The 25,219-nt window shown below is 45.2% G+C and overlaps 1 protein-coding gene across 7 annotated transcripts in view; it reads right to left on the reverse strand.

Annotated features, from left to right (window-relative positions):
- LOC111266594 (ribosomal protein S6 kinase alpha-5) overlaps window positions 1–25,219 on the reverse strand; it is a 90,714-nt gene that overhangs the window by 14,595 nt on the left and 50,900 nt on the right. For 2 of the 7 annotated variants that reach the window (XM_022844193.2, XM_022844194.2), the window contains exon 2: window positions 3,775–3,849. In XM_022844193.2, coding sequence (XP_022699928.1) covers window positions 3,775–3,849 — 75 coding nt within the window. Of the gene's footprint in view, window positions 1–3,774; window positions 4,397–8,284; window positions 8,673–9,142; window positions 10,257–13,761; window positions 17,444–25,219 lie in introns of those variants that run through there. The other 5 variants (XR_015313516.1, XM_022844190.2, XM_022844195.2 and 2 more) reach the window with 5 other exon arrangements.

The raw sequence follows: 25,219 nt of genomic DNA on the forward strand, positions 1-25,219 counted from the left end.
CTCGGTCACACTACTAGCCTACGTCACAGATACTGCGAGTTACCACACCATGAGAGGACAGGACTAGTACAGGAAAATTGCGGGAGACAGAAAATTCTTGAATATTTTGCCTGTTGTCCCGCAAGCTTTCGTTAGAGACATCGCGAAATATGAAAAAGAGATAGTTTGGTGGATCGCGGTGGAAGAAGCACAAGGACAGATGACAGAAGCGGCTACGTTAGTCGTAGCTCTGTATTTGGCGCGGTCTCCGTTGAGCTGCTTCATGCAGTTTGCGTGTGGCAGCGTAAACATATGGGGATCCTGCTAGTTGTTGTTGGTCTAACGACAGGATCAAGGGAATTAACGCTAATATTAAATACACGAGTTAACCCTCAACATTAGACAGTCTCAACATACATACTAATATACGCATCCGACACGAAATTCAGCGGAGCTTTTTCGTCCTACGCAACTGAATCTAATAGGCCAAAAAAAAGGTTCGAAGAACGACAGTCGAGTCATGACGTTGACGCCGGTGTGATCTGAAGCCGGAAGTGCAACTCAAAAAATAAGGCACTTTCTCCAACGAGCACTACCAACTTTCATTCTGTGAATTATTAGTAGTTAGCAGTAGTAGTAGATGATAGTTATCAGCTTCTAATTCCTTTCCTTTCTGCGCATATTCATCCAGTCTTATGGGTTCATTTCGCCTGACTCTGTTCTGTAAGCAATCGCAGCGTTGCTGGGGAGGCAAAGCTGTAATCGTGCGATTGAAGCGTGTCGATGCCTGTCGTTGATCGTCGGTGCGGTAACTGCACGCGTTTGTGTGGCCGCTTCTGTGTGCCCATCCATCCATCCATCCATCCATCCATCCATCCATCCGTGTATCTGTCCAGCGTACGGTCGTCCATTGGGTGCGCACTTCGTCTTTAGACCAAACAGCGGTGAAGGTTTTCGGAAGGATTTCCTCTCAAGGACGCAGCTAGCAACTGTAGCAGCAGCAAGAGCGTCGCTTAGGCACCGCAGCAGTTCAGCGGTGTTGAAGCAACAATCAAGCGTTTGTAAGTGCCATATTATGATGAGCATCAGGTATAGCAACTACTACTAGAAAACAAGAGGGTAATATGCTGTCATTTGTAGGAAACAGCCGTAGACGACTGCTGTTGACGCTAACGTCGTCAGTCATAGGCACTGGAACTGTTGTAACAACCAGGTTGTGCAAATGAACAAGGAAAACGTCTTGAATACATCAAAGATCGTATTTAACCATGTATCAATATTACCATTTCTACTGCCAAACGTTACTGGCACAATAAAAACAATAATCATTTCATTCAACTTTACGATTCGTTAATGGCAACCGCAGCTACATGGACAATGTAGTTGGCAATCGGAAAAAGTAGCAGCTTACTTCACTGTCGCATCGTACAACAATATCTATATGTAATACATGCATAAGCACGCGTCCATTCGTAATAACAACTGTGTGGGCTATGAGCTGAGCGTACAAGGCATATTCTGTCGTACGTACCGTATATATCTTAAACATGATCTTCCGAAACGTGAGTTATTTGCTTCTCGAACATGTTTTCTATTATTGCACCTATATATAGCAGAATGCCGTTTTAGTTCGGCGTATTTAAACGTGGTGACACGACTGGCTCTTATAAAGACGTATAGGGGGAAACACATAAAGTAATTTATGGCTTTATCTAGCTACAAATGTGCGAGATATCTGAGATGTCCTTGTCGAGCATCTGCCGAGTTACCATATATATATATATATACATAACTCCCCTCACAAGGACACCGCATATATCTATTATATCTGCTATTTATAAAACTGTCATCAGTTTAAGAACTGTGGCGGCGAGCACACAATAAAGACCCGGGAATTCTTTTCCCGAGAATAGACGCAGTCGCAGACATTGTTTGTTTGTTCTGCGTTCTTATGTTTTTACCCTACCGACTGTTCTTGTTCAGCTGAAAAGCCTTCCTCAAGTCTCCATCTCAGAAAACAACTAATACGAAGAGCCGTCGGCTGAAATAGCAAAATAGAGACGCAAAGCAACGCCCATGGATTGAATCTGTTCCGTCGTCTTCCTTCGTCTGTTTCTTGCGTCAGTCGCAACTCGGAAGAACAGAAGCAGCTTGCGCCAGCTTCGGCACAGCTTCCACAGCGGCCAATCGTTGGCGTTCGGCATTCAACACTCGACCCGGACAGCAGCGCGAGGCACTCCAGCATCAGCAGCAGCGGTAGTGACGTGAGCTGACGATGCTTCGAAGATGTCCTCGTAGCCTCCTCTCTCCTTTTGATTTTCTTTTCTATCTTGTCCTCTTCAGCCGGTATGACCCAGTGCCGCCTGGCCTGCACATCCCGCTAGCGGTGGTGCTGGCGCTCGTGGTGGCGGCGGCGGCGGCGGCGGCAGAAGCGGCAACAACAGCTGCTACGCAGTGGAACAGCAATCACACGACGAGCGACCGTTGTCTGCATCAGCGTCCACTAGCGCTGTCATTAGCGGCGGCAACAGCAGCAAACATCAGGCGCCAGAATCGCATAACGGACGACAATCAGGGAGCGAGCGAAAAAAAGCGCAGCAAAAAAAAAGAAACAACTCGAGAAGCCAACCATCGCCACTAGAGCATTACGCAGACAACGGCGCAGAGATGCCGGTTGCGCCGTTGTCTCTGTGCTGTTATCGGAACAACGTTGCAGCAAAGGAGAAATACAAAAAATTTGGAGCGGAACTGTAGTGACAAAATCAGTAGCCGCGACGACAACTGAAGAGACAGACCGAAGTGTGTGAGCCCGCGCCAGGTTTTGGCGGTGTGTCATTTGATTTATGGCGCTTTCTTGCCTTCGACCCCCCTGGACTCCCTCTTTTTGCTGATCGTGTGCTGGCCGTGTTTGCCACATTGCGCGTAATGCCTAAGTTGAACAACAGCAACGGCGTAAGACTCGAGTGGGTTTGTACCAGCGAGAGGCCGAAGACAGAACGGCCAAGTTGGCCAGCCGACCCAGCGACATGGCCCCGAACGCTGGGGCCGAGAGCTGATCGTGCCGCTGACGTAGCCCCAGATCCAGAGCTAAATAACAGCGCGGCAGCGAAGTGCTAGCGCTAGTTTAACGGTGCTTTGAAGCTGTATGTGGTGGTGATGTCCTGTGCTGCTGCTGAAGTAACGAAGCAGTAGATCAGCCTGAGCGACAATGAGCAACTGAGCAGTGGGAAATTGTTGGTGAGAGACGAGACATCATCATGGCCCAGAAGATGGAGAAGGAAGAGAAGAAGATTCCGGCGGATCTTGCAACTTCAGTAGTCCGGGACCGCGATACGATACTACTTGATGCGCAAATATGTTTTGGGCAACCATTTCGGCAACTGTGCCGGTGTGGGACTGAGATCGGCTATGTGTTTTCGCTAAACGCGCGACTTGTCGGTTTTCTTCCACCATCCAACCGGTCTCACCGGTCCAACTACTAAACAATAGTCATATGCCTAGCTTTATATAAGAAATGGCGCTCTAATCGTTGTATCTGTATCTAGTCATATGAATATAATCATATATAACTCTTAGTTTAATAGAAGACAATGGGCGATAGGTAAGACAACGTTGCACATTGCCCTATAGAAAATAAGGAGTTGCTCCGAGCTTAGGAGAGACATGGTGCAATATACATATGTATATTTGCCTACCATTTGCCAATAAACTGTACCGCCACCGTCGATAGCATCATCGTATACCAGAAGGTAAATAGTTACAGAAAACGTGAGGAAAAGATCAGAATTAACTTACCCCCGGTTCCGAGTACTCTGAGGAGCTCGAAGTTTGTCATGTTCACGTGGCCGCCGTGTTGCTCTGGCAAATTGACTGAAACCAAATAGATATGTTCCATTAGATTACTCGCGCCGCTCAATCAAAACACAGTTTCTACTGCTATAACGGACTATGGTACACAGTTTACTCCACTCTCACGGCGTCAGCCGTCTCACGAGAGAGTCTGGACAGCAGACGGAACAGATACTAGATCAATATGCACACTACCACGGATACTATTATAGTTCAATATAGAGTCGATAGATACAGAAATAATACTAGAATGACAACGTCGTTGCCATTATCTGAAGACAGCCGCCGCTTGGATCAATCATTCTCGGACACACAGTGTACTCAATTCGAAACGTCGTACGACGATCGTTAGATCTGTTCGAGGCGATTAGTGGCAAGGCAAAGGTGCCTCGAAAGGGCTCGACTTAAATAAAATATTGGCCATATACCATAACTGGCACGAGCCACGTATTCTCTTATATACACGTATGGTCTCTTGATGCATTCACGATTAGCTCGCCGACCAACAAGTAGACCATTCAAAAGAAGGCATCGATCGAACGAATTACTACTGGCCTATTTCTGTGATATTAACCCTATCCTTTCTCCCCCTAGTAGTGTGGTGGTTGTTGAAATTAAATCACGGAAAAATAAAAAAACTGAGTAGCAACAATACTGAGCGTTCTAGCCACAACGGAGGCAACCCAGTGAATCTATTCAATGTATACTCGACTAAGCCATTAGCAGCGCTGACAAGTAAGAAAAAAGGTATTATATACATTACAATCCATATACATGCACGACTAGTTAATTTTCGTTTGCTTTAATGGCGACCCCCTGCTGTGACGATATGATAAACAAACATGTTCGTCAGTACCAACAACTGTTGTGCAATGGGTAAGCACAATACGAAAACGCCCGTCTATGATTGCATAGGATTCCGATGACAGTGAACGATACGACTAGGAATAATCACGAATCAGAAAGGAAATAAGCACCATCACATTATTATTAAAAGACCTAGTTAATGAAGTATGACTATTGTAATCGCGTCTGAAGTGTGCCCAGGTCACTTTGCAAACATGTATAAACGAAGCCAGGCATGATGTTGCATCTTATCGATTACATGCTACAAAGGCATCCCTCGAATACCTAACTGATGAGGATAGTTTGATGTTTCTCACAGACTTTCAGGGAGATCTTCAGGCCGTATGCTGAACAAATGTGCATCTCCGGGCAGACGAGTTTTCCCTCAACTTGAACCCGCACCTGGTAGGCTGACGCTGCTGAATAAGTTCAGACTATTTTTTTTTTGCTATTGACGCTTAAACTCTAGGAAACCAGACAGCTATCCAATGGGAAAAATCAGCCCAAATCAGTTGTTTAGACGACAGCTCACTAATATATTGATGCTTCAATCTACGTGTGATGGAAAACATTATTGCCACAATCAAGGCCATATACAAAAAAAGTTTTTAAGCAAACATACAAACTGGACGTACATACTAAATAATTGTGATGATTTTCAGCGATGTATTTTTACTTTATAACCACAGCTGCAACAGCAACACAGTGACACCCTTATTCTATATCCCATAACCCTCATCGGTAGCTATACTGATAAGCTTCTGCTTACAGTTCAGAATTTCCCATTTATCTACCGGGTCATCTCTTCGACCTAGCCTTTATAGTTTAAGGCTATCATGGAGAGCACGATAACATCAGATTACACCGCATGTCCTGCCTACACACGAATGCTAGTATCGTTATAGGCCCGGCCGGCCTTGCGCACGTTACAGATTAATAAACAACGACTCCGCTAAAAATAATCAATTCGAAATCAACGACACAGACAAAATGTAGCACGAACAAGGGCAGCAGTAAGCATAAGATCGTAAACATGGCCTAATACATTCAAAATATCCTTTATGCGTTCGCTACTCAAAAGAAACATTCTAGCACAACACACAATGTGAAATAAATTTTTTTTTTTTTCGTTTTCTTTTTTGAGCATTGTTGGCGCCTGTTAGAGCTATGTAGCGGAAATCATTACGACGATGACAATGAGGACGCTTTTTATTATTATTGAAATATTTAACGTTACCTGTATCTCTATAGATGCATATATACGTACATAGGTTTAATACAGTTTTCCATGTTAACCGGCCGTTTACCCATGCGAAATAGCATTGGTGTCGGGTAAGATCAACATTTCAACAGTCACCAATTTTGTTGCCGATATATGCGGCAACGAAATCAGTGGCATTGACACGCCTAATAGGTAAGGCTTTATTTAAACGTCCGACTCCACTTCCGAGTGAAATCTGATTGTTGCAAAGGAGCAAACAGCCAACGAACGTCTATAGCTCGTTGGGACTGATGCGGCTAGATGCCCCGAAGCTCGTGCGACCACCTTGCTATACATATGCAAAATGCAAGGGAAGTTTTGAAAGATTCGATCGAGGGCACTGCTAATTAAGGACATAGTTATAAGCTAATTAGAAGAACAAATAATAAGTGGCCATACAAGACAGGCAAAGGTACATCAAATGCGGCCACACACGCTCGAATGAATAACGGCATAACTGGTCTCGTAAATGTACACATAAAAAGTCCGCGATGGCCAGTAGGTCCACAGTTTGTTTCGCACTGGTGCCGCTAGACCAGTTTAGACCGTAAACGAAAATGTGAAAGACTGAGTTTCAATTTCAGAAAAATTACACCACAATTTTGGTCCATTGCTAATGAGAGTTTCGATCATGTCTAGCTGGCTGAGTGTTTTACTAGAGGAATAAATGGTCACCTCACAACTTGCTAGGTGCATCATATAATAATAATAATAATGTTTGTTTAACATAGGGCATAGCTTATGCTATAACGTAAGCTGCGGGTACTGGCAGCGTATTTCTTGTAAACCGCTACTCTTCCGACTTTAGAACGCACAGCCCTCGCAGATGTACCCCTTCAGTTGCCTATGGCGAAGGCCGTTTTCCTCCTATAAACATAAATGTAATAATGCTGTTGGTCGTCAACGAGATCCACTGCTGCCGTTCTAACTAGCGGTCGCTTGCGCTTTCGCATCGGCGACTTCACTGGCGGCAACGGCGGTAGCAGTAGTAGCAGAGCGGTAGCGACCTTGCGTTGCATCAAAAGCCAGCGGTCATAGTGAGCGGTCCAATGCGGTGTGCGCACGATGAGACCAGCATTGCTGGCAAGCAATGCATTAACAACGGTAGGGACGCTCGACGATGCTAGTGCTACTATCAGACCAATCGTAGCACCAGCAACGGTGGCGGCGGCACCAGCACGAATGGTAGATTTATACTAGCAGCAATAGTTTTACCAGAGTGAGTGGAAAGGAGCAAGAAAAGCGTCAACGCCCAAGGTCGTCGTCGTCGTCAACGGCGGTCGGTACCGCCTTGGTCTGCGGGATCTGGGAGAAGCCGCAACCGTTCTTCTGCAATAGCGGCAATCGTACGACGGCGGGTAACAGCGGCGGCAGCGCGTCGCCACTTCCTTGCGTTCATCGACGATAAAGCAACGATGAACTACAGCCACAACTTCCAGCAGCAGCACCATCGGTGCAGTACGAAACAACGGTGGATCCGGCCGCTGCTGTTGGTTACGCTATAGAGACGAAAGCGATGATGCCGCCCCGGTAGCAACAGCTTGTGTTGCTCGAACCACTGCCGCCGCAGCCATCGGCACTCATCGACAACTACTGAACAGTGCATAATCGCTATAAGCGATGGTGGAACAAGCTCCCCCCCCCTCCAGTAACGTCGAACAGAATTTCGAAATTATTCTGTCCCCATCTGGTAACCCTTAACTACTCACTAATCAACCTGTTTCTTAGCACCTTTGAAACGACAACGTGTCCCACGATGACAGTATGGCAGGTTTAATAATGTCGCAGAAAGTGTCTGAATGCGCCTTGTTAACACAGGGCGGTAACCAGTGTTTAGATGTCTCCTGCACAGCCGTTCCAATGAATTCCAGTAGAATATAGATGGCAACCATGTTAACGGATCACTGTTGGTGCCTAGTCTCTCGATCCCGTGATAATATCTTGAATAACTCAATCTCTAGTCGATAACATCATGCACCTACCGCCCTGAAATAGTAGCACTGCACGACAGGTGGACAACCAACCTCATGCATATTATGAATTTGCAACAAATGTTGATTTGTTGCCAGCTAACGCACAGAAGACACATTCTCTAGCAGCTCTTAACAGGCTATCACACGTTATATCCCGCCGAAACTAACAAACAAACGTGCTCAACGAACAGAGAGTACCCTAAACAAATAACTGTATGGAAACCTAGGTCCATTCTGTACCACCATTGCGAATAGGGCCTCTTATGTTGTTTGGATATTAATAGTAGGCGGCTGGTCGGTTTGCCTTAAGACTTGCCTACAAAAATCTGGTTAACTAGATCTCAACGGCGTGTCTGGTTAATAAATAATATGATACCGTGTTCAAGAGGAGCTCGGCTCGTTATGTTTTACGCTGATGTCTTTAGTGATCTCTATTATGTCGAACTGAGGGCACACAACTCTACTATTCGATCAGCCACAAGAAAACAAACGGACGCACGCACAACAATGCTAGTGCCCTATACACCTCTTCGTCTGCTGTTCTTATGTTTTGCCATCTAACATCCGAGTTACATTCATATAGATAGATAACCTGTCATAACAAATAGCTCTCTCTATCCCTGTTTTTTCTTCCCAGTCGTCTGTATCTTCTGCGCTGCGCAAAGTCAACAATCGGAAACGCTCATTGTCTCTTACACTCACACAGGTGGCCGCTGACAGATTCACCTTGTTCAGTGAGTCGACGATACGCCTCTCGTTTCCAAAGCTAAGCTGGGCCTTTTCTGGATTTCGGAGCTATGGTGCGCACAAACTATATACGAGTAGATGCACACTTTTTTCTTTATTGAACATTGTCTAAACCATCTCTCTGTCTTTCTTTCTCCCGTCTTAACATGTTTTTGTTAGCTCTTGCCGCCAGCAGCCTCGACTGCCGGCAGCACTTCATGTGGGATCAGGGGTCTTAGGTAAATTTATTATAGTTTATCTAACGTTCCGCTAGCTAAAGCTTCTATCTTTTTTTCATTTTGTTCGGACTCCGCCACTAACCATATCCACAAGTAGTAATTACTGGTGTGTGTGTATATGTTTATATCAGTAACTACTTGTGTATATTTCTAACTAATCAAAGGTTAAATTTGGTTACAGTTTTGTGCGACCGATTTTGAGACTGCTGCTCCTATTACTCCCGCTATCTGCTGGTTTTATACTGACTTTGCTGGCAAAACAGCATTACCAATATCAAGTGAGGGTCAGTGGTGTCACACTTCTACTGCCGTTGACTTCACAGCTGTCCAGATGAGATACACACGCATACCAACGTGTAACACAGGCGCTTGCTCTCGATGGCGACGAGTGACGGCACTGGCAGTTCTATAGTGACCTTTAGGCTGTCCTTTATCGTGTGGCTGCCGCTGTGATGCTGACGATGGCCTTTGGCACTTCCGTTCGCCCATAGTATCTCTCTATCGATTCTTGTGGCCAAAGCTAAGTTATTTTGTGGCCTGGCCAGGCCAGACTACAACCAGCGGCAGCAACGGCGGCCACGACTAGTGGCCAATCTAATCGCGCCAATCCTCCTCTATACTATTCCATTTCCATCCACTTTATTATACTATTGCGCCATTCTGCGCATATTACTCGCTCTCTCGCTAGAGTAGCTCTACGTGCTAGTACATGACAGCCGAAGTACATCAAGCAGCACTGCCAATAGACCTGTCCACCAGCTAACAGCTATAACTAACCAGCCAACAGGCAAAGTTGGCTTCAGGCGGCAACCGGACACTTTAGCACCATCCTGCCAACGGCAATGGCTGGCTACCCTGTTATCGCACACAGCAGCCGAAGCAGGACAGGTGGCGCAGCGTCGGCAGCTTCTGGATGGTCACCGCCAGCTCCTAGATCCACATCAATGTGTATATTCACTAGAGACTGGTCAGAGGGACACACACACACGCGACAGGTGCACTTATATTCATCTGCACATCTGCATAGACACAGATGGTTTACACATCATCGAGAAGGGCTATCACTGCTGCCGACACTGCGTCAGCCGATCGGCAGTTATGGTTGCCTTTAAATGCAGCAGCAGCAGCGCACTACCGCCATTGGAAATCAGCTGTTCAGGTACGGCCAGCAGTGAACCAATGACCATTGCGATCGACGGTCTCAAGGTCTTTCAGTGTAGTCGATTGATACGCAAACCAACAGACTGAACAATTCTGCTGTCTACCAGTTCTATCCATATGCAAGGGCAACACAACCTGATACCTGCCGCCCAGTGCAGTCGTCCCTGGCAGAAGCCATCGCTGCCACATAGTACCTTGCCATCGCACCACTGCAGACCGTTTTCTATTTCGAATTCGCGCTCCTTATATTTTGTTGTACTAAAGGTGCATACCCTACAGCTGCTCTATATATATATATATACGTTACCAACCGACGCTGCCTTAGGTGCGGCTGACTCTGCAACTCTCTCTGCTTTGTACTGCACTGGGCGTAGGCTCCTATTATTTTCATAGCGGTTAGTACAGCCACTTGTGCAAACTAACGAGCAGTTTTTCTTCACTTAGCCTTAAGAGGCAACGGAGATTTTTAAGTCTAAATGATTGCGTCGAGTTCTTGAGATTTGAACAAAAGAAGGTTGGGAACTGTCCGCTTTTCGGTATTGTTTTCCGTCAGATATGATTCATACTGATGCTGTCACTTCTGGCTTTAATGAGTCTGATTTTGTTCGAACGCCTATCTGTGTGCGTCGCCCAGTCGATCGATTTACCAGTGTACCTGCCTTCGTTCCTGGCTTCTAGAACGCCAGAGGAGATTTAAGGACGAAACTGCCAAGCACAGCAACGGTAACAGTATTCGTAGCATGTACCGCTGTTACTGAAGCTACTGCTATTAGTGCTGATGACCAAATTGGCAGATTTTGCTATCAGTTATTTCTTATTCTCCCCCTATTGTCTGTTATTGATATTGGCGACGTGACATCGACATCAGCGCCGCACAAGCAACGCGCGCCAGCGGCAGCAATAAGTAAATAATACAAACGTCAACAATAAACACAACAGCAGCAGCAGCAGCATTGTTGCAACGACGGCGACGTCGCCCGGTGAGAGCTGCTGCTGCTGCCGCCGCAACGTCCGCTCATCCGTCCTTCCGCTGCTGCTGCAGTCACCGCCGGCAGCCGGGCCTGCCAGTGGCCGGCCGCTAGAGCGTTAAGGAGCGCTGCTCTGCAAAAGAGTCAGCTGCAGTCGACAGACATAGTCTGTCGCAGACGCAGGAAAGTGCGCGCGCGCGAAAGTTTGAGAGAGCGAAAGACACCAGATGAGAGAGAGAGAAAGTAAGCGGAGTCAAGATACCGCTGAAACACATAGAGGTTTTGCTGTGGATGCTGGTTCAATTGCAGCTGCTACGAACATCCGTCGCCATGATGATTAACATGACGTGATAGCATTGGCAATGAAGCAGACGCAATGGCAAATTAGGAGAACAGAAGCGGTCATTGTATACGATTCTAATAGTGGTCCTGATATGTAGTCACATCACCATCATACACCGCTTTACCCTGTTGTAGGCCACTCCACTGTGATGAAAGGCAAAAAAATAAGGACAAGAGAAACAAAGCAGAATCCAGAACGAAAGATGGGGCAGGAAGAACAGGAGGCAAGGGGCCATTTCCACCCGGCGTGCCACTGAACATTTGTGTTTGTGTATGCCAGGGATGAATTCACAAATATGGAATATAAAACAACATAATGCCATATGTGGGCAGCAGTGAGAAGTGTTTCTGCTGCTGCTGCCACGATGAGCAGCAGCAGTTAAGGTCTATTTACCCCCATGGCCGATAGCTGATAGTGGCTTCCAGCTGTTCCAGTGCTGGAACCGCCGGCGTGGTGTGTTATGTAGCTGGAGCTAGCTAATCTAGATTAGAATAGAATGCGGAGCGGAGCTCACTGACAAATAGAGGGGAGTCGAGTGCTAGGTTATGCAGACGACGATCATGCTAGCATATACACAGCCAGCCAGACAGACAGATAGGTAGACGGGCAAGCAAAATTACACGTGAAAGAGTCGCTTACTGGAATATAAACTTCCGAGATATCATTGGACCGTCTCGATCGTTCCAATCGTTTTTATTATTGTTGCTGTTAAGCTGAGGAGAGTGGCAATCTCTGGGGTCAATCGGGGGTCAATATACACTGTTGGAATTGAAGTTAGAGCCAGAGTTGTTCTAGCAACAGATGGACTTCGTCTGAAATAACTATGTTTCATCCAGTGTTCAGGTTACATTTGGTCTTGGGATAGTTTCTGTCTTCTTGGAATATACGTACACGAGAAAATTTCTGTCTAAGGCACGTTTTTAGATATGTGTACTGTGATGTTTCTGGGGAACAACAGCAGCCAAATGACATAATTTAGCAGAAGGACATGTACCGACCCTTCAGTGCCCTGAAACAAACATCTGAAGAAAAACGCTCAGCTGGGAGTTTTTGCGGCCAGCGGATGCGACTCTCATGCACCCACTCCGTGAACTCCCAGTATACTAGACGCATACGTATTTACATAAAGATGTATTCCACTACGCCCAATATTGTGCTTGTAACGTTGAAGAGATAGCTGCGTATGTTAGCGAATCTGCGGGTTACAATGTAAACGGTTGTAGTGTGTGAATTATTACGTCTCCCTTTAGGGTCTGTGTGTCATTCAGCCTGCTTACGAGATGTAATGCCATTATTTGTTTCCTACTAAATGTCATTAGTAGTACTACTTTATTGACATTAAATATGTATACACTACAATCACTGTCCAGTCTCAAGCACTATCCTGTACTGCTCATTTTGAGCCATTTAGCTTTAAGCAGTTGTTACCCGGTCCAACCTGTTTGGTACTGCTCTCTAGCAGACGGCTGCTGCTGCTGCTGCTGCTGCTGCTGCTACTACTTTGTCAGCGAGCGCTGTATTCGTTATTCTGAACGGCACGATGCCGCCGCCGTCGCCGTCGCCGCCGCCGCCGCCGCCGCCGCCGACGACGACGACGACATTTATGGACGCTGATGGTGGACGATTCGTCGGTCCAATACGGCCCAGCTGCCCGACGGCCGGTTAGCTAGGCAGTAGACCGGACGACTATTCAACGAAGCAAGCCAATACGGCAAGTAAGTAAGAAAGCGGCAGCCGCAGCGACCAGCCGTCATCTTACTCGGTCGGTCAGTCGGTCTGTGTGTTAACGCAAGGTCTCTGTCGAGTCTCTCGCTGGCGCTCGTGTCTTCCAGACGCAGCAGCAGCACCATAACCGCTAGCAGCGCCATCAGCAGCAGCAGTGGGGCACGGCAGCGATTGCTGCTGGCAGGAGCGGCGTTACACGGATTCAACAAGTCATCGCCGCATCGCCGAGCCATCGAGCCGTCGAAAGAGCAGCCATTGCGAAGCCATCGCAATCGGCAGCTGTGGCCTGCCGAAGGAAAGCCCATTGCAGGAAGAAGCGCAGCATCAGCCCGAGAAGGCACCACCACAGCAACGGACGGCCATCACCGGCTATACTCCCACTACAACTGCTACCTCTGTATCTACTGATGGGAGTCGTTCCATTTGTATATCTATTTATACGTACGTCGCAGCAGCAGCAGCAGCAGTGGCAGCAGTAGTAGTAGTAGTAGTAGTAGTAGTAGGCCATTCTCTAGGTTCGTTCATTTTTAGGGCGTTACTGGTCCTTGGATAACTGATAAGGTGGAACAGAACCAACGACGCTGCATATCGTCGCAAGCTATAATACATTGAGCTAGGAGGGGAAAACCAAAAACGTGAAGGACTAGCAAGATTACTGTGAACAGTATGTACACTTATAAATAGAACTTACGGACTGTTCGACGCGCCATTACGCCCGCTGCCATCTTCACTAGTGCTGGCGAACAGGGGCGACGTCGCACTCGTTGAATTTCCGGACTGGCGCACATTCACCGCGCCTTTACGGAAGCTAGCCGTATCGTGAACACAGGCAGAACAACCGTTGAGCTATGTAATAGCAGTTCAGGTATATCCTTAAGGTTCACCCATTGACTCTTTTACCACTTCGCACAACATTAACATTATTAAGTTAAAACCTAGACTCGAGCTGTTCTGAGAGTAAACGACATGAACTCGCTATTGCGCAGCGACGCGAACGTATTCTGGCAGTGTACCGTCTCGGAGGCGGGAAGCTTCGTCGAACAGCGGCGGAAAGTTTTCCCTGAATCCCTCGCGCCCGCCTCCAGAGTACCTTTTACGCAAGGTTTCCACCTGTACTAGAATTGCCCAGTGAGAGCATTGGCACAGTCACACAGTGCGACACAGTTCCTCCGTCTTTCCTTAATGCGCAAGACTTAGAGGGCCCCGTGCAACGTCGACGAACATGTGACACAAAGGCAGATACAGCTACGTCCCAGCTGCGCTCTGCAGCTGCATTTCTTCGAAGTACTCCAGGCAACGTACTAACGGATGGTAGCAGCTATGCCGTACTCCACTTGAAAGTACTTAAGAAACAAAAGAGCAAGAATGCAAGAGAAATGCCCGAGGGAGAGCCGGGGGCTAAAACGGGCGAGTCCTGATAACGGCCAGCCCACACTATCCACTCACGAGTCCGATGAACAGCTTAAGCAGGTGACTGAGTAGTTGAATTCATTCTGTTTTTTCCTTTTTCTTTTACCTGTCTATATTTATTTCGGTGATTGTTTCGCTGTTGGTCCCTGAGAGAAGCGTTAACCACTACAGAAAGCGTCGATCAGCTTAGCTAGTCACCTATCGTTCGAACAGAGCGTCAGCAACTAAGAGTAGTCCTGTTGATCTTCGCTGGCTCAAGTTGTCGTTCGTTCGTCGTGGCCATACCCACAGGCGGCAGCACTAGTACTTCTGTAGGAGTCGTCGTTGTCGTCAATCAGTACAACTCCAACTAATTTAAGGTAGAGTTCAAGCAAAGATCGCTCCACTCCAGTTTTATCTCTCAGTAGCTCTACGACTACAAGCACCAGTTCGGCTAGATCTCTCTACGGTACCATATCAGCACCACGCACCAGCGCCGTCACCAGCACTGCCTGTAACCATCGTAGTGGCTGTTGTAAGTGTATAACAGTACCGGCGCAACCACCAGCCGCGCCGCCACAGCAGTGGCTTGCTTGACAGCACTAGCGCTGCGTCTGCCAGGTGCGTTGCGTGTTCGGCCACTGACGCTGCCGCCGCCGGCGCTGCTGCTGGCAGCAGTGGGCGAGAGACTCAGCGAGTGAAGAGCGAATGGCGCTGGCGATGACGACGACGACGACGGCGACGACGACGACTTACTCGTGCGAGGAGGAAACGATGGACACAATGCAGCCATTGACAGGCAATAGAGACAGTCGTCGCGGCGGCAGAGCGGCAACAGTAGCGACGAGAACATCGACGATGGCTAAGGCAATGGGGAAAAATGCACCATCTGAACGGGCCAGTTCGTTTCATACCCGTGACTGGATAGATGGCTAGTTGACACAACGGAAGAAGCTATGTCGCCTTTAGCAGCGCCAAATGAGACAGGATCAACAGTACTGCCAATCACTGACCTGATGCTCTTCTATTCGGCGTCCATGTGTTACTCTTCAGGCAAAGAAACGCGCGATCTTGTCGCAGCAGACAATAGACAGAAGATTAAGTTACATGAAGTTGATTGGCAAGCGGCTTAACCCTAACTGCGATGACCCTCTCGGATTCTGCGAAAGAAGGTGGCAAACGAGAAGTTCAAAGATCGAAAGTTCAAAAAGGCACTTCGACCTTCCCGAGCTCTCCGTCAACTCTTAATCAATTCATATAGCTCTCAATTGGTGTCATACATTGCTCAGATTTGAAGTTAGGTTTAATTTCTTTCTGCACATAGTTCCTGAATCAAACGACGGCGATGATATCAACAATTAAAGAAGCTGTGAGTTAACTTGTTTTCCAAAGCATTGACCTGTAATGATAAGGGAGGTCATCTATAAACTTCCTGTTATTTGACTACACGCTGAAACAATGAGCGACGCTAAAGCAGATAAACCCGAAGCATAGTAAGATTTCCATTACTCGGTTTTCAAGTCCGCAGTACTAATCTACTGTGACTTAACACGGCATTTTACGGACCGTCGTGTGCATACATATTAGTCGAAAAGACCTTCAGTGCCCGTAGACACGTACGACATGATGAATTACTATTAAAATCCAGTAGTCGATCCTAAATAAAGTGCATATATACTTCCTTTCTACGTCTAAAGCTATTTACCTATACTATCTGATTCTAGAAGAATAGTCGTTTTGTTGCTTATTGACCATTCACTAAATATCCTGTTGTTACAACCCTGTACTCAGCTTTTGCCAGTATCACGACGAACGGCCGCCCAAATTGTTTGGTTCGATCGCCTTTGTTTTCGGTTCAACTCGTAGTCGCCGCCAGTATTGCCGCCATTATCACAATTGTGGTCATTACCTTTGACGCCGCCATCTTTCCATTGTCAACACCGCCTTTTATCTCCCAGTGGACAACCGTCATCTTGTGATAATATCTACTGCCGATCCATGCCAGTTACCGTCGACGCGATAGCCACCGGTGGTTTCCCCCTTCCTTCCTCCGTTTGCTGCTTCCGTCACCAGACGGAGCTGGTCTATCCCCTGGTCTCGTCCGGTGCACGCCGAGAACCTCCCCCCCCTAAGCCATTCTCCTTTTCTATTTGCTTGTTGCTCTGAACGCAGTTGTGATTGAACGCTGTAAATAAACAGTTTTTTTTTTTGGCCCCACTCTTACCCTTTTCCTCGTCCTTGCTGATGGCTCTCTGAATGCAGACTGCTTTGTTGACGCCTTCATGCAAGCGGTTCAGTAGCAGTGAAACAGGACAATAACAGCCGACAACGCTATCAATATCTAAGCTTGTTTAAATCAGGCTTAATTTGAGCAAACTCATATTTATTTCGTCGTACATTAGCTCTGCTTGGGATGGCACATAAACATGCGTTTCGCGACGACAGATAGAATTTTCGAATTCGAAAACGCTGCCGACGCCAGCGGCTCCACGCGGGGACTTGAGCGCCAATTTTCATTCGCCTGAGGTTTCTGGCCAATTATTGGCCGAACAAACCCGATCCGTATCGATATATCCCACGAACGGTGTCGTTGAACAGAGCAAGTTCTGCTATGAAAACTAACTTAGTGATCCATGTATTGATAACGTCGTTGTACAGAGTACCGCTGTTTTAATCGTTGTTGTTCTTTTCCCAATTGATATTGCAATTGTGCTTTGTGTTGTAGCCACTTTTAGGACCGTTGTTAGTTCTGCTGCTTCAGCAGCTGCGATCTGTATTTTTGCCATCTGTTTAAGAAATACTGGTTCTACATTATGACATTGTCGTTATGACCATAACAACCGTATGAGTTGGCGGTTAATATAGTCGCAAACATGAACGAAGGTGTTTGCTTTGTTATTATGTGTTATGGAAGTAGCACGCGTGGGCTTGTATTAGGTAGATGATCCTGAAGCTTGTTAGCATAAAAAAAAAGGCATGATCGGTTCGAGACATGCTGTTGCGCTGCATAGAGATCTCATTTAGGCAAAAGCTATTACATTGTCAGCTTTGTGATTTAGCAAATTAAACCATACGATTACATTTTGGTAGATTTAGCAAAACGAGCTATTGGAAAAAACAATTTCAAACAACTCTAGAGATGGCAAACGACTAGCCGGTTCAAGTTAAACAATATAAATTAAATGGTTTTGAGATATTCCCGGCGACATAGTAGCAATGGCGTAATTTCGTTCGGACTTGCGGATGCAGGACGGCTTCAACCTAGTTAAGCATTTTATTACCGCAATTGTGGGAGAGGGCTTCATTACCGAAAGTGATGTCACAATTGACTTCATCGACTAACATGTGATATAATACATTCACCGTAACTTTAGCGACACGCCAATGTTTATTAATAGGCCAAGTTGTTTGACGTTTTGTGCATTTTCCTACAATAATAATAATCGAATCTACTACTGTAAAAGTGGAAATCGGCCTTTATTTTAACCAGATTGCTCCAACAGGACACTTCATCGTCATGCGTCAAAAACCGACGAACCCGTTTGTTGACAGTAAAGGACGAAAATTTTCTAGACGTCGTTTTTTGTTTTTCCGATATTAAAAATGCAGAAACAACTCCGTCGGCAGATGAAGCGACGCCACTTCCCACGTATCGTGGCGTGAAACAATGGTAGGACAATGTTAATACCTTAGTAAACACTACTAGACGAATGTATAGTGACTCACAGAGTACACTCGTCATAGTACTACACAACTCTCACTATTTCGTCCGTGAGTGTTTATGTGCTCGCGTGTGTATGAGTATATTAGAATCGATATGTTATATTGGCTCGTGGACATTTCAGTTATATGACGGCAGACTTCTTCTGAACATCTAATGACTAGAAGTGGTAGGACATTTGTCAAAGAGCGACAGTCTCGTCGATGTTCGCCAATGCCACACTCACAGTCCGTGTGGATCGACAGTGGTAGTAATAATAATATCCTAAACTGCACGAGGTCACTGGACACCTTTTTAGCTAGGCAAGAGGACCGATTAAAAACGACCCGTCGATACTTAGCCTGTAACCTAGCCCAGACTATGGAAAACATGGAGGGAGCTTTTTGTGAGTCTATACGGATGCTTTCCGTTATTGTTTGGCCGAACGAGCGATCGGAGGAGCCGTTTAAGAACAAACGAGCAGCTCGCCATAATCAGCAGGGTCAGCCCGTGTCATCGTCTTGTGCACTCCGTTTTCTGAATTCGAAATAGCGCCCATCGTCGGCGACATTGCCAACGTTCGTGTTGACCAGCTTTCGTACCGTTTCTGTTGCTGATCTAGTAACAGTTCCTGACCATGTTCATGTTCAAAGGGATACACCCGAATAAAATAAGCTAACTTCGACGCTCTGTTTAAAGCCTGAATAGGCCTATTTGGCCTCTAATGAATTTGGCCATATGTATTTCCCACTGAGTCATACGGTGACCAGAGAGAACGGTGAATCGAACGACGGTAAGAGAAAGTGGGTTTTGCGAACTGCCGAAACTGCTTACATTCTGGGGTACACAGATAAGTGCGCGCAGACAGCATCACATTAGAACTTTAATACATATCCCGACCTTACTAATACGGACAACTTTAACGATGTCTACGCCAGCAACACAATAACAGTCGAGTAATTCAATGAACTTTATCGTTACTTAGCCATATTAAAACTTTAGATGAGCACATATGGCTAGGATACTTAGCCAGATATTCGGATTTCATCAATGGCCTGTTACAAGAAAGAGTCAAGTTACGTTAACTTCTATAGTACAGGCACAACAGAGATGACACGAACAAATTAACGGTATATCTTAAAGTAGCGTTTCTAACTTATAAGCGAATTTTCATAGACGAAAATCGAATCCTTACGCCAGCAATTTGCCGATTCTATCCTATATCTGGACTACTTATTTATTAACTTAATATTATTAATATTAAGTAACGGTATTTTACAAATCGAACTAAGTATTCAACATGTTTTGTTACTAAAATCGATAAGTTTTGTACCCAGATTGAGGTGAAAAGTGTACAGAATTAGTTAACTAACCTGAACTAACAATTGGAGCACAGCGAACTGTTTACCGTACTCTAGTCTATATAAATTGTTTCTAGATTTTAATCAGTATTAGTATATAAACACTCGATTAAAATGTTGTTACCAAATTCTCTCCTTGGACAATTCCTAGCTATCGTAATAATATGTAATTTTGTAAACAAGTGGCTTTACAACTATGGCCGACATGCTACTTTTACAGATAACGGTAGCCAGCGAAACTTGTATTATTTTTACTTTAATAGCAAGAGCAGTTTTGAATAAAGAGAATAGCGCTTTGGGTGTGGCGTGGCCGTGATAGTAGGTCTGAAATTTGCATTCGTTCCATCGCTGACAAAGCAATACTTTCCTGCCATATATATGTATGTATACGTATGTATGTATGTATACATGACAGATGCTTTGCTGGTATGTTCAGTCGATTCTGTTGTAAGAAACCTTTCTCTGAGCGAGTCAAAGTCTCTTGGCTGGGAGGAAAAAAGGTTCAAGGTTTTAATATAAAGGGGTTTCTTTCATGTTTTCACTGCTACCCCAACTAATGACGTTACTCGTCTCGTTTCACATAGACGCATATAATGACTTCGTCAACTTTGTGGTCACTTGGCCTCAAGAACTGAAATGAACGCAAGCAATAGTTGAATCGAACAGAAACAATTGCTCATCATAGATCAAAACTCTGAGTAATCGAAAATGTCTCACTGTGTCAGTTTTCTGTGATAATTATCTAAATTTAAGTAGCTCAAATTCATCATTTTCTCAAAACATAACGAAGAGCAGGACATTCGACTATATATATATATATATATATATATAACGCACAGCTTGGTAGGACTGCGTGTTTTGCGTATAAATGTGGCTTACGATAATGTATCGACGCTGGAGATGGCCTTAAAGACAGGACAAGGAGAGCAGTAGCTTGGAAGATTTTGAAACCTCTGATAGCTTTTTTTTTTTTTTGTTCATACCAGGTCATTCGCCAGCTAACAGCAAAGCGCCGCGTCTCTGAAGGATAAAATGTTGTGTGCGCCAATGCTGCTGATAGCTAGCGGGTGGGCTGATTCCGTGTCTGTCTGTCTGTGTGTTTACCAAAATGAATTGCCCCATCTACGGTACAAATAACAGTATCGACTCCATTAAAGCAGCCGGCATTATCGTTTATACAAACAAAAGAGGATTCCGAAAGAAATGTCTAAGGCTTGACATGATCAGGAGAAATAGGGTGGACGGTCGGTGCGAGATGTTTGTTGTGGCTGTGGTGGTACTCTATCGTTCGTTTTTTGGTGCGTTTACCGCGGCTGATCGTGCTGATGGGTACGCGGGTACGCTCTATGGGCACTCGGTAAGGGGATATCAGAGAGTTTAGCCCAAACAAGATCAACACTTGCTTAGTAATGAAGGTTTCCCGCCGCACATAATTAATAAAAATATAGAATGCATGTAAACGCACGTAGCTAGGGGGTAGGGCAATGTGAGGCTTTGAAAAAGGCTATGTTTTTTTCTAGCGACGCCCAAATCTTCGTTCGTGCGATCACGAGGGCAAACAACCCAGAACAAACTTCATCGGGCAAACAGGCGCCGATAAGATTTGGACGAGCGACGCCACAAGCGATTAGTGATTGTGAGTCAACAGAGCGAGAATCAATATATAGTCTCGACTTGTTGGAATGGAACAGGAGAGAGAGATCTACGTGAATCACAGCGAAGATAGGTTTTATTACAACCTATGAAAAGCTTTTAAAAGCTCACATAGTCACTATTGAATAATCTACCCGGATTTGAAACTTTAATTGAAATCTACTGTTCTCCATCTGATCGAGAACTATCCCCCATATGCGTTAAACAGTTGCCCATTATTTCAATAAGCTAATAATCACATATACTCCCTATTAGAAATATCCTGTGGGTATCTACCACCTAGGGGTCGCTCAAATACAAAGAGATGGTGGACAACTTGGCTTTTGACCCAACTACTGTCGCATGACGACTAGCATATATTGCGGCTCCTACTTTGCCTTGATCCGTCCATAGACACCCTTATTACTTGCTTGCTAAAAGAAGCCATCTTGTGCTTGTTACTGCCGTTCACTGTTTCCGTGTGTTTCGTTTATGATACTCGAGTGCCGTTTCAATTCTACATCTATAGGTGGATTGACAAACATATCTTGCGATAAAAACATTGCATAGTTGTACTCAAATACTTTTCTCCATATATGTATATATATGCACAGCGGAATATGCAAAACGACACTCACTGCGATAGATGTTCTATCGGTTAGTCGATGGGGAAAGTTGATTGGCAAAGCAATATAGAGAGCTATCAGTCACGAGTAACAGGGCGCACTAAGCTACCAGCTGCTGCGACAGCTGCCTCTTTGGATAGAACAATACTTTACACAATAACCGCGTCTGTTTCAAATTAATGTGTAAATGAAACGAGTCCTATAGAAGCGTCGTGAAATTGGAGAGTGGGCCTCCGCTCATATAGACGGCAATGTGATATTCGATTACATGCATATAGCATGCAGGGGTACACACAAGGCACCGGCTAGAAATCAAAGGTTACCAAACCTACGTGCACTCCAATCAACCAACACGATAGAATCCTGCTGAAATCAAGGTAGAATTATACACACTAGTTTTCAACTATACTCTTACAATATCTATAATACGTTTAAAAAACTGATTTGAAAACAGTGATCGATAGAGCCTTCGTATATTTCAACCCACCTCTAAATCTCGTCGTATATTTTTGTGGCATCGTTAGGTTTTTTAAATGGATAGGTGTTCAGCATGTTCACGCAGCCTTGGGCTTTTCTTTTGAGCATTTGCCTGTCGGGGCTGATACAGGGTCGTAGCTTGCTTCCATCAGATTTGTGAATTGATTCGGCCTTTGAGCAACGTATTGGCTGTAAAATTATTACAAATGCGCCCTTTTCTATGGTTTCAATAGAATACAAACATGTATTAAGAACAGTTTTTTTTCAGTTACTCATAAGTAGGTAATATATCTAGCTTTTCTACACTTAGTTGCTCGCCGGCAGCATTCGTCCAAACTATGGAGAACAATTAAGGTCAACTCTGACAGCAACGCCAGTTGCTGTCTGAAATTGCATCCGATGACACTTATGATCTTTATATATTTCAATTTAGAAAAAGGAAACTTGTTCATAGCAGGTATAGTATAAGGAGAGGGCGGAACAAAAGTTTAAGGATAAACAGAAGGAATTATTCCCTGTAAGGTCAAATGGCGTTGGCTCTTTTCCACGGAACACTTATTTCGAACACAAACACACTAGCCAGGTAATCAAAAAAGGGTGTTGGCATCAGCTAGACCAACAGAGATTACCGTTAAGGTGGAAAGAAGTTCGTCAAAGGACAGGGAGCATGGCTTGACGTAATGGCATAACGATAGGCTTATAGGTGAATTTAATCCATGGTGGCTGTTTATTACTATTATTTTCGGTATCCTTCGTTCCACTTGATCAGAATTGTGCGCCTAGGTATATTACGCTCTGTGCCGATGCGGTCAGTTTTGTTGATATGCGCACGTTCGATCTCATAGGTGCTTTGTCAGCTCTTATAGTTGTTAATTCTGCTATTATTATTATTGATGGTGACAAATCAAGTTATTATTGAAGTCTCTATAGCGAAAGAGACGACGCGGACAAAGTGAACGAGGGCGCTAGATGACGTCAGCTCCTGCTGTCCGTGCTCCAACCGCTACCGCCCTGTCAATAACAGAGTAACAGGCACATTCTGTCGGCCGACAAGACAGCCGTAAGAAAGCAAAGATTGCGTCTGTTATGCTCGACGTAATAATAAGTACAGTAGCATTACCACCACTCATAGTGACAAGAAACTGAGCGAACGTTTGCGGTCGCGCATTTATTTGTGCATGTGCGTATGTTGCTAAACGTGACGTCATTGGAGACAACACTTGTCACTAGATGGCGGTGGTCGCGCGAGCAGTTACTCGTGCGCGACCACCGTCATACTCGAGCGCTGTTGCTGTTAGCCGGCAACGTCGGGCTGAACTAGCCCCAGTTCTTACGAAGTCAGCCCAGTTGCCCTAAGATGACGATCAACAACAGTCGCTGTTAGCGCCGCGCTGTCCTCTTCTAGTGCTATCGAGCGGCGAACGCCAAGCAAGCAACGCATGACTCCAATGAAGGCCATTTGTACGACATCGAAAATTTCACAGAGGTAAAATTACATATATAATTGGTGACAAAAAATTATTGAAAGATGGAGATCACCTGTTGACGATGTAGTCCGTAAGACAAGGAAAAGATCGCCGGAGTAGTGGGTGTATTTGAATATAGATAGAACTTGGCGTATTAACATAGCAGCGTGCGATCATTCTGTGACCCCAAGTAAGTGTTGACGAAGGGTTCTATCATGTTCGTACTGACGGTAAACACCATAACAAGCAAACTATTACTCGTATAAACAGAAGAAACGCCGCAACATTTAACGGAGTGAGCTAATACAAACAAAGTATCTATTCAGCCTAATTGAGCCTAAGAGAGTTAATGTTGTCGGAAAGAGCTTAAGCTCAAATTAGATCAGCACCCCGATACCGGCGACCTTTGGAACAATTGGCAATATTCAAATAACCTTTCAGCGGAATCACTTTAAGCTCCATGCGGAGAAAGGCCCGACTGGCGAAACTACTTTGTAGCTTGAATCATCGTCCCTTTTAGAACTACATGTACACAAACCTGCATGCACAGAGAGCCCTTCCCTCCCGTCTAGAAGATTACACCGTCTATCTGCATACAGTGAACTAAAAAGCGATTAAAAAAGGATCAGTCTGTATGGCCTCAAGCAGAGTTCGCTTGAAGGCGCTACACGAGTTCAACTGCAGAACATAAGACAGTTCTCGCTAATTTCTCCTCTTCAGCTTGGAGTCTGTCTATCTTCCACACGTTTTTGCGAAGTGTTACTTGTTGCAACTTAATGCGTTGCATTTCTTTCTGTACGGCTATAGTATGTGCCTTGCGTTTACGGCAACAGTGTTCGACGATCTACGCTGTCATGCAAACATGATGCCAACTGTTGTCAAGAGGGCAAATCTCGTCCAAAAATTGTAGAGAGACTTGTATCACATCTGGCCGGCCTCCTATGCGGATCCTCTCTGCTGAGGAAAGCAAACAACGAATCTAGTAGCGACCGCGTAGCGACATGTTATTGTTTTGTACTGCTCCAAATGAATAAAACATCGTCAATTATCAAACGATAACAATAGTAGAGCTAAACTTTACGGACGCAGACGCTTGTACGTTGTGTTGTTTCACAAACAATATACGAAACGTATTTTTCTTATACTCCACAGTGTATTCTATATATATACACGATCAGCTGAGCACGACAATAGCCGTCTACCGTACAGGGGTTGGGTGTAGGATCGAAGCCGTCTTGTCCCGACATAAACGAATTATAATTTTAATGAATGATAGCGAGGGAAGCGTTTGTGTGTGACTGTCAATGTATCAATCAATTAGGGAATCTTTGATTATTCGGCTTTTGAAACAGTCTCGTAGTTTAATCAAAATCAGCAGATGCCAGGATAAACGATCATTTCAACATGGCTTTTGAAAACAGACATATTTCTTCGTACCGTGCTTCTCGCACTACAGCTAACATTGCAAACTGATCTCAACGTACATGACTCACATCGG

Source organism: Varroa jacobsoni, unplaced genomic scaffold, assembly GCF_002532875.2.
Source record: "Varroa jacobsoni isolate VJ856 unplaced genomic scaffold, vjacob_1.0 scaffold_1101, whole genome shotgun sequence".
In the NCBI taxonomy this organism is placed as follows: domain Eukaryota; kingdom Metazoa; phylum Arthropoda; class Arachnida; order Mesostigmata; family Varroidae; genus Varroa; species Varroa jacobsoni.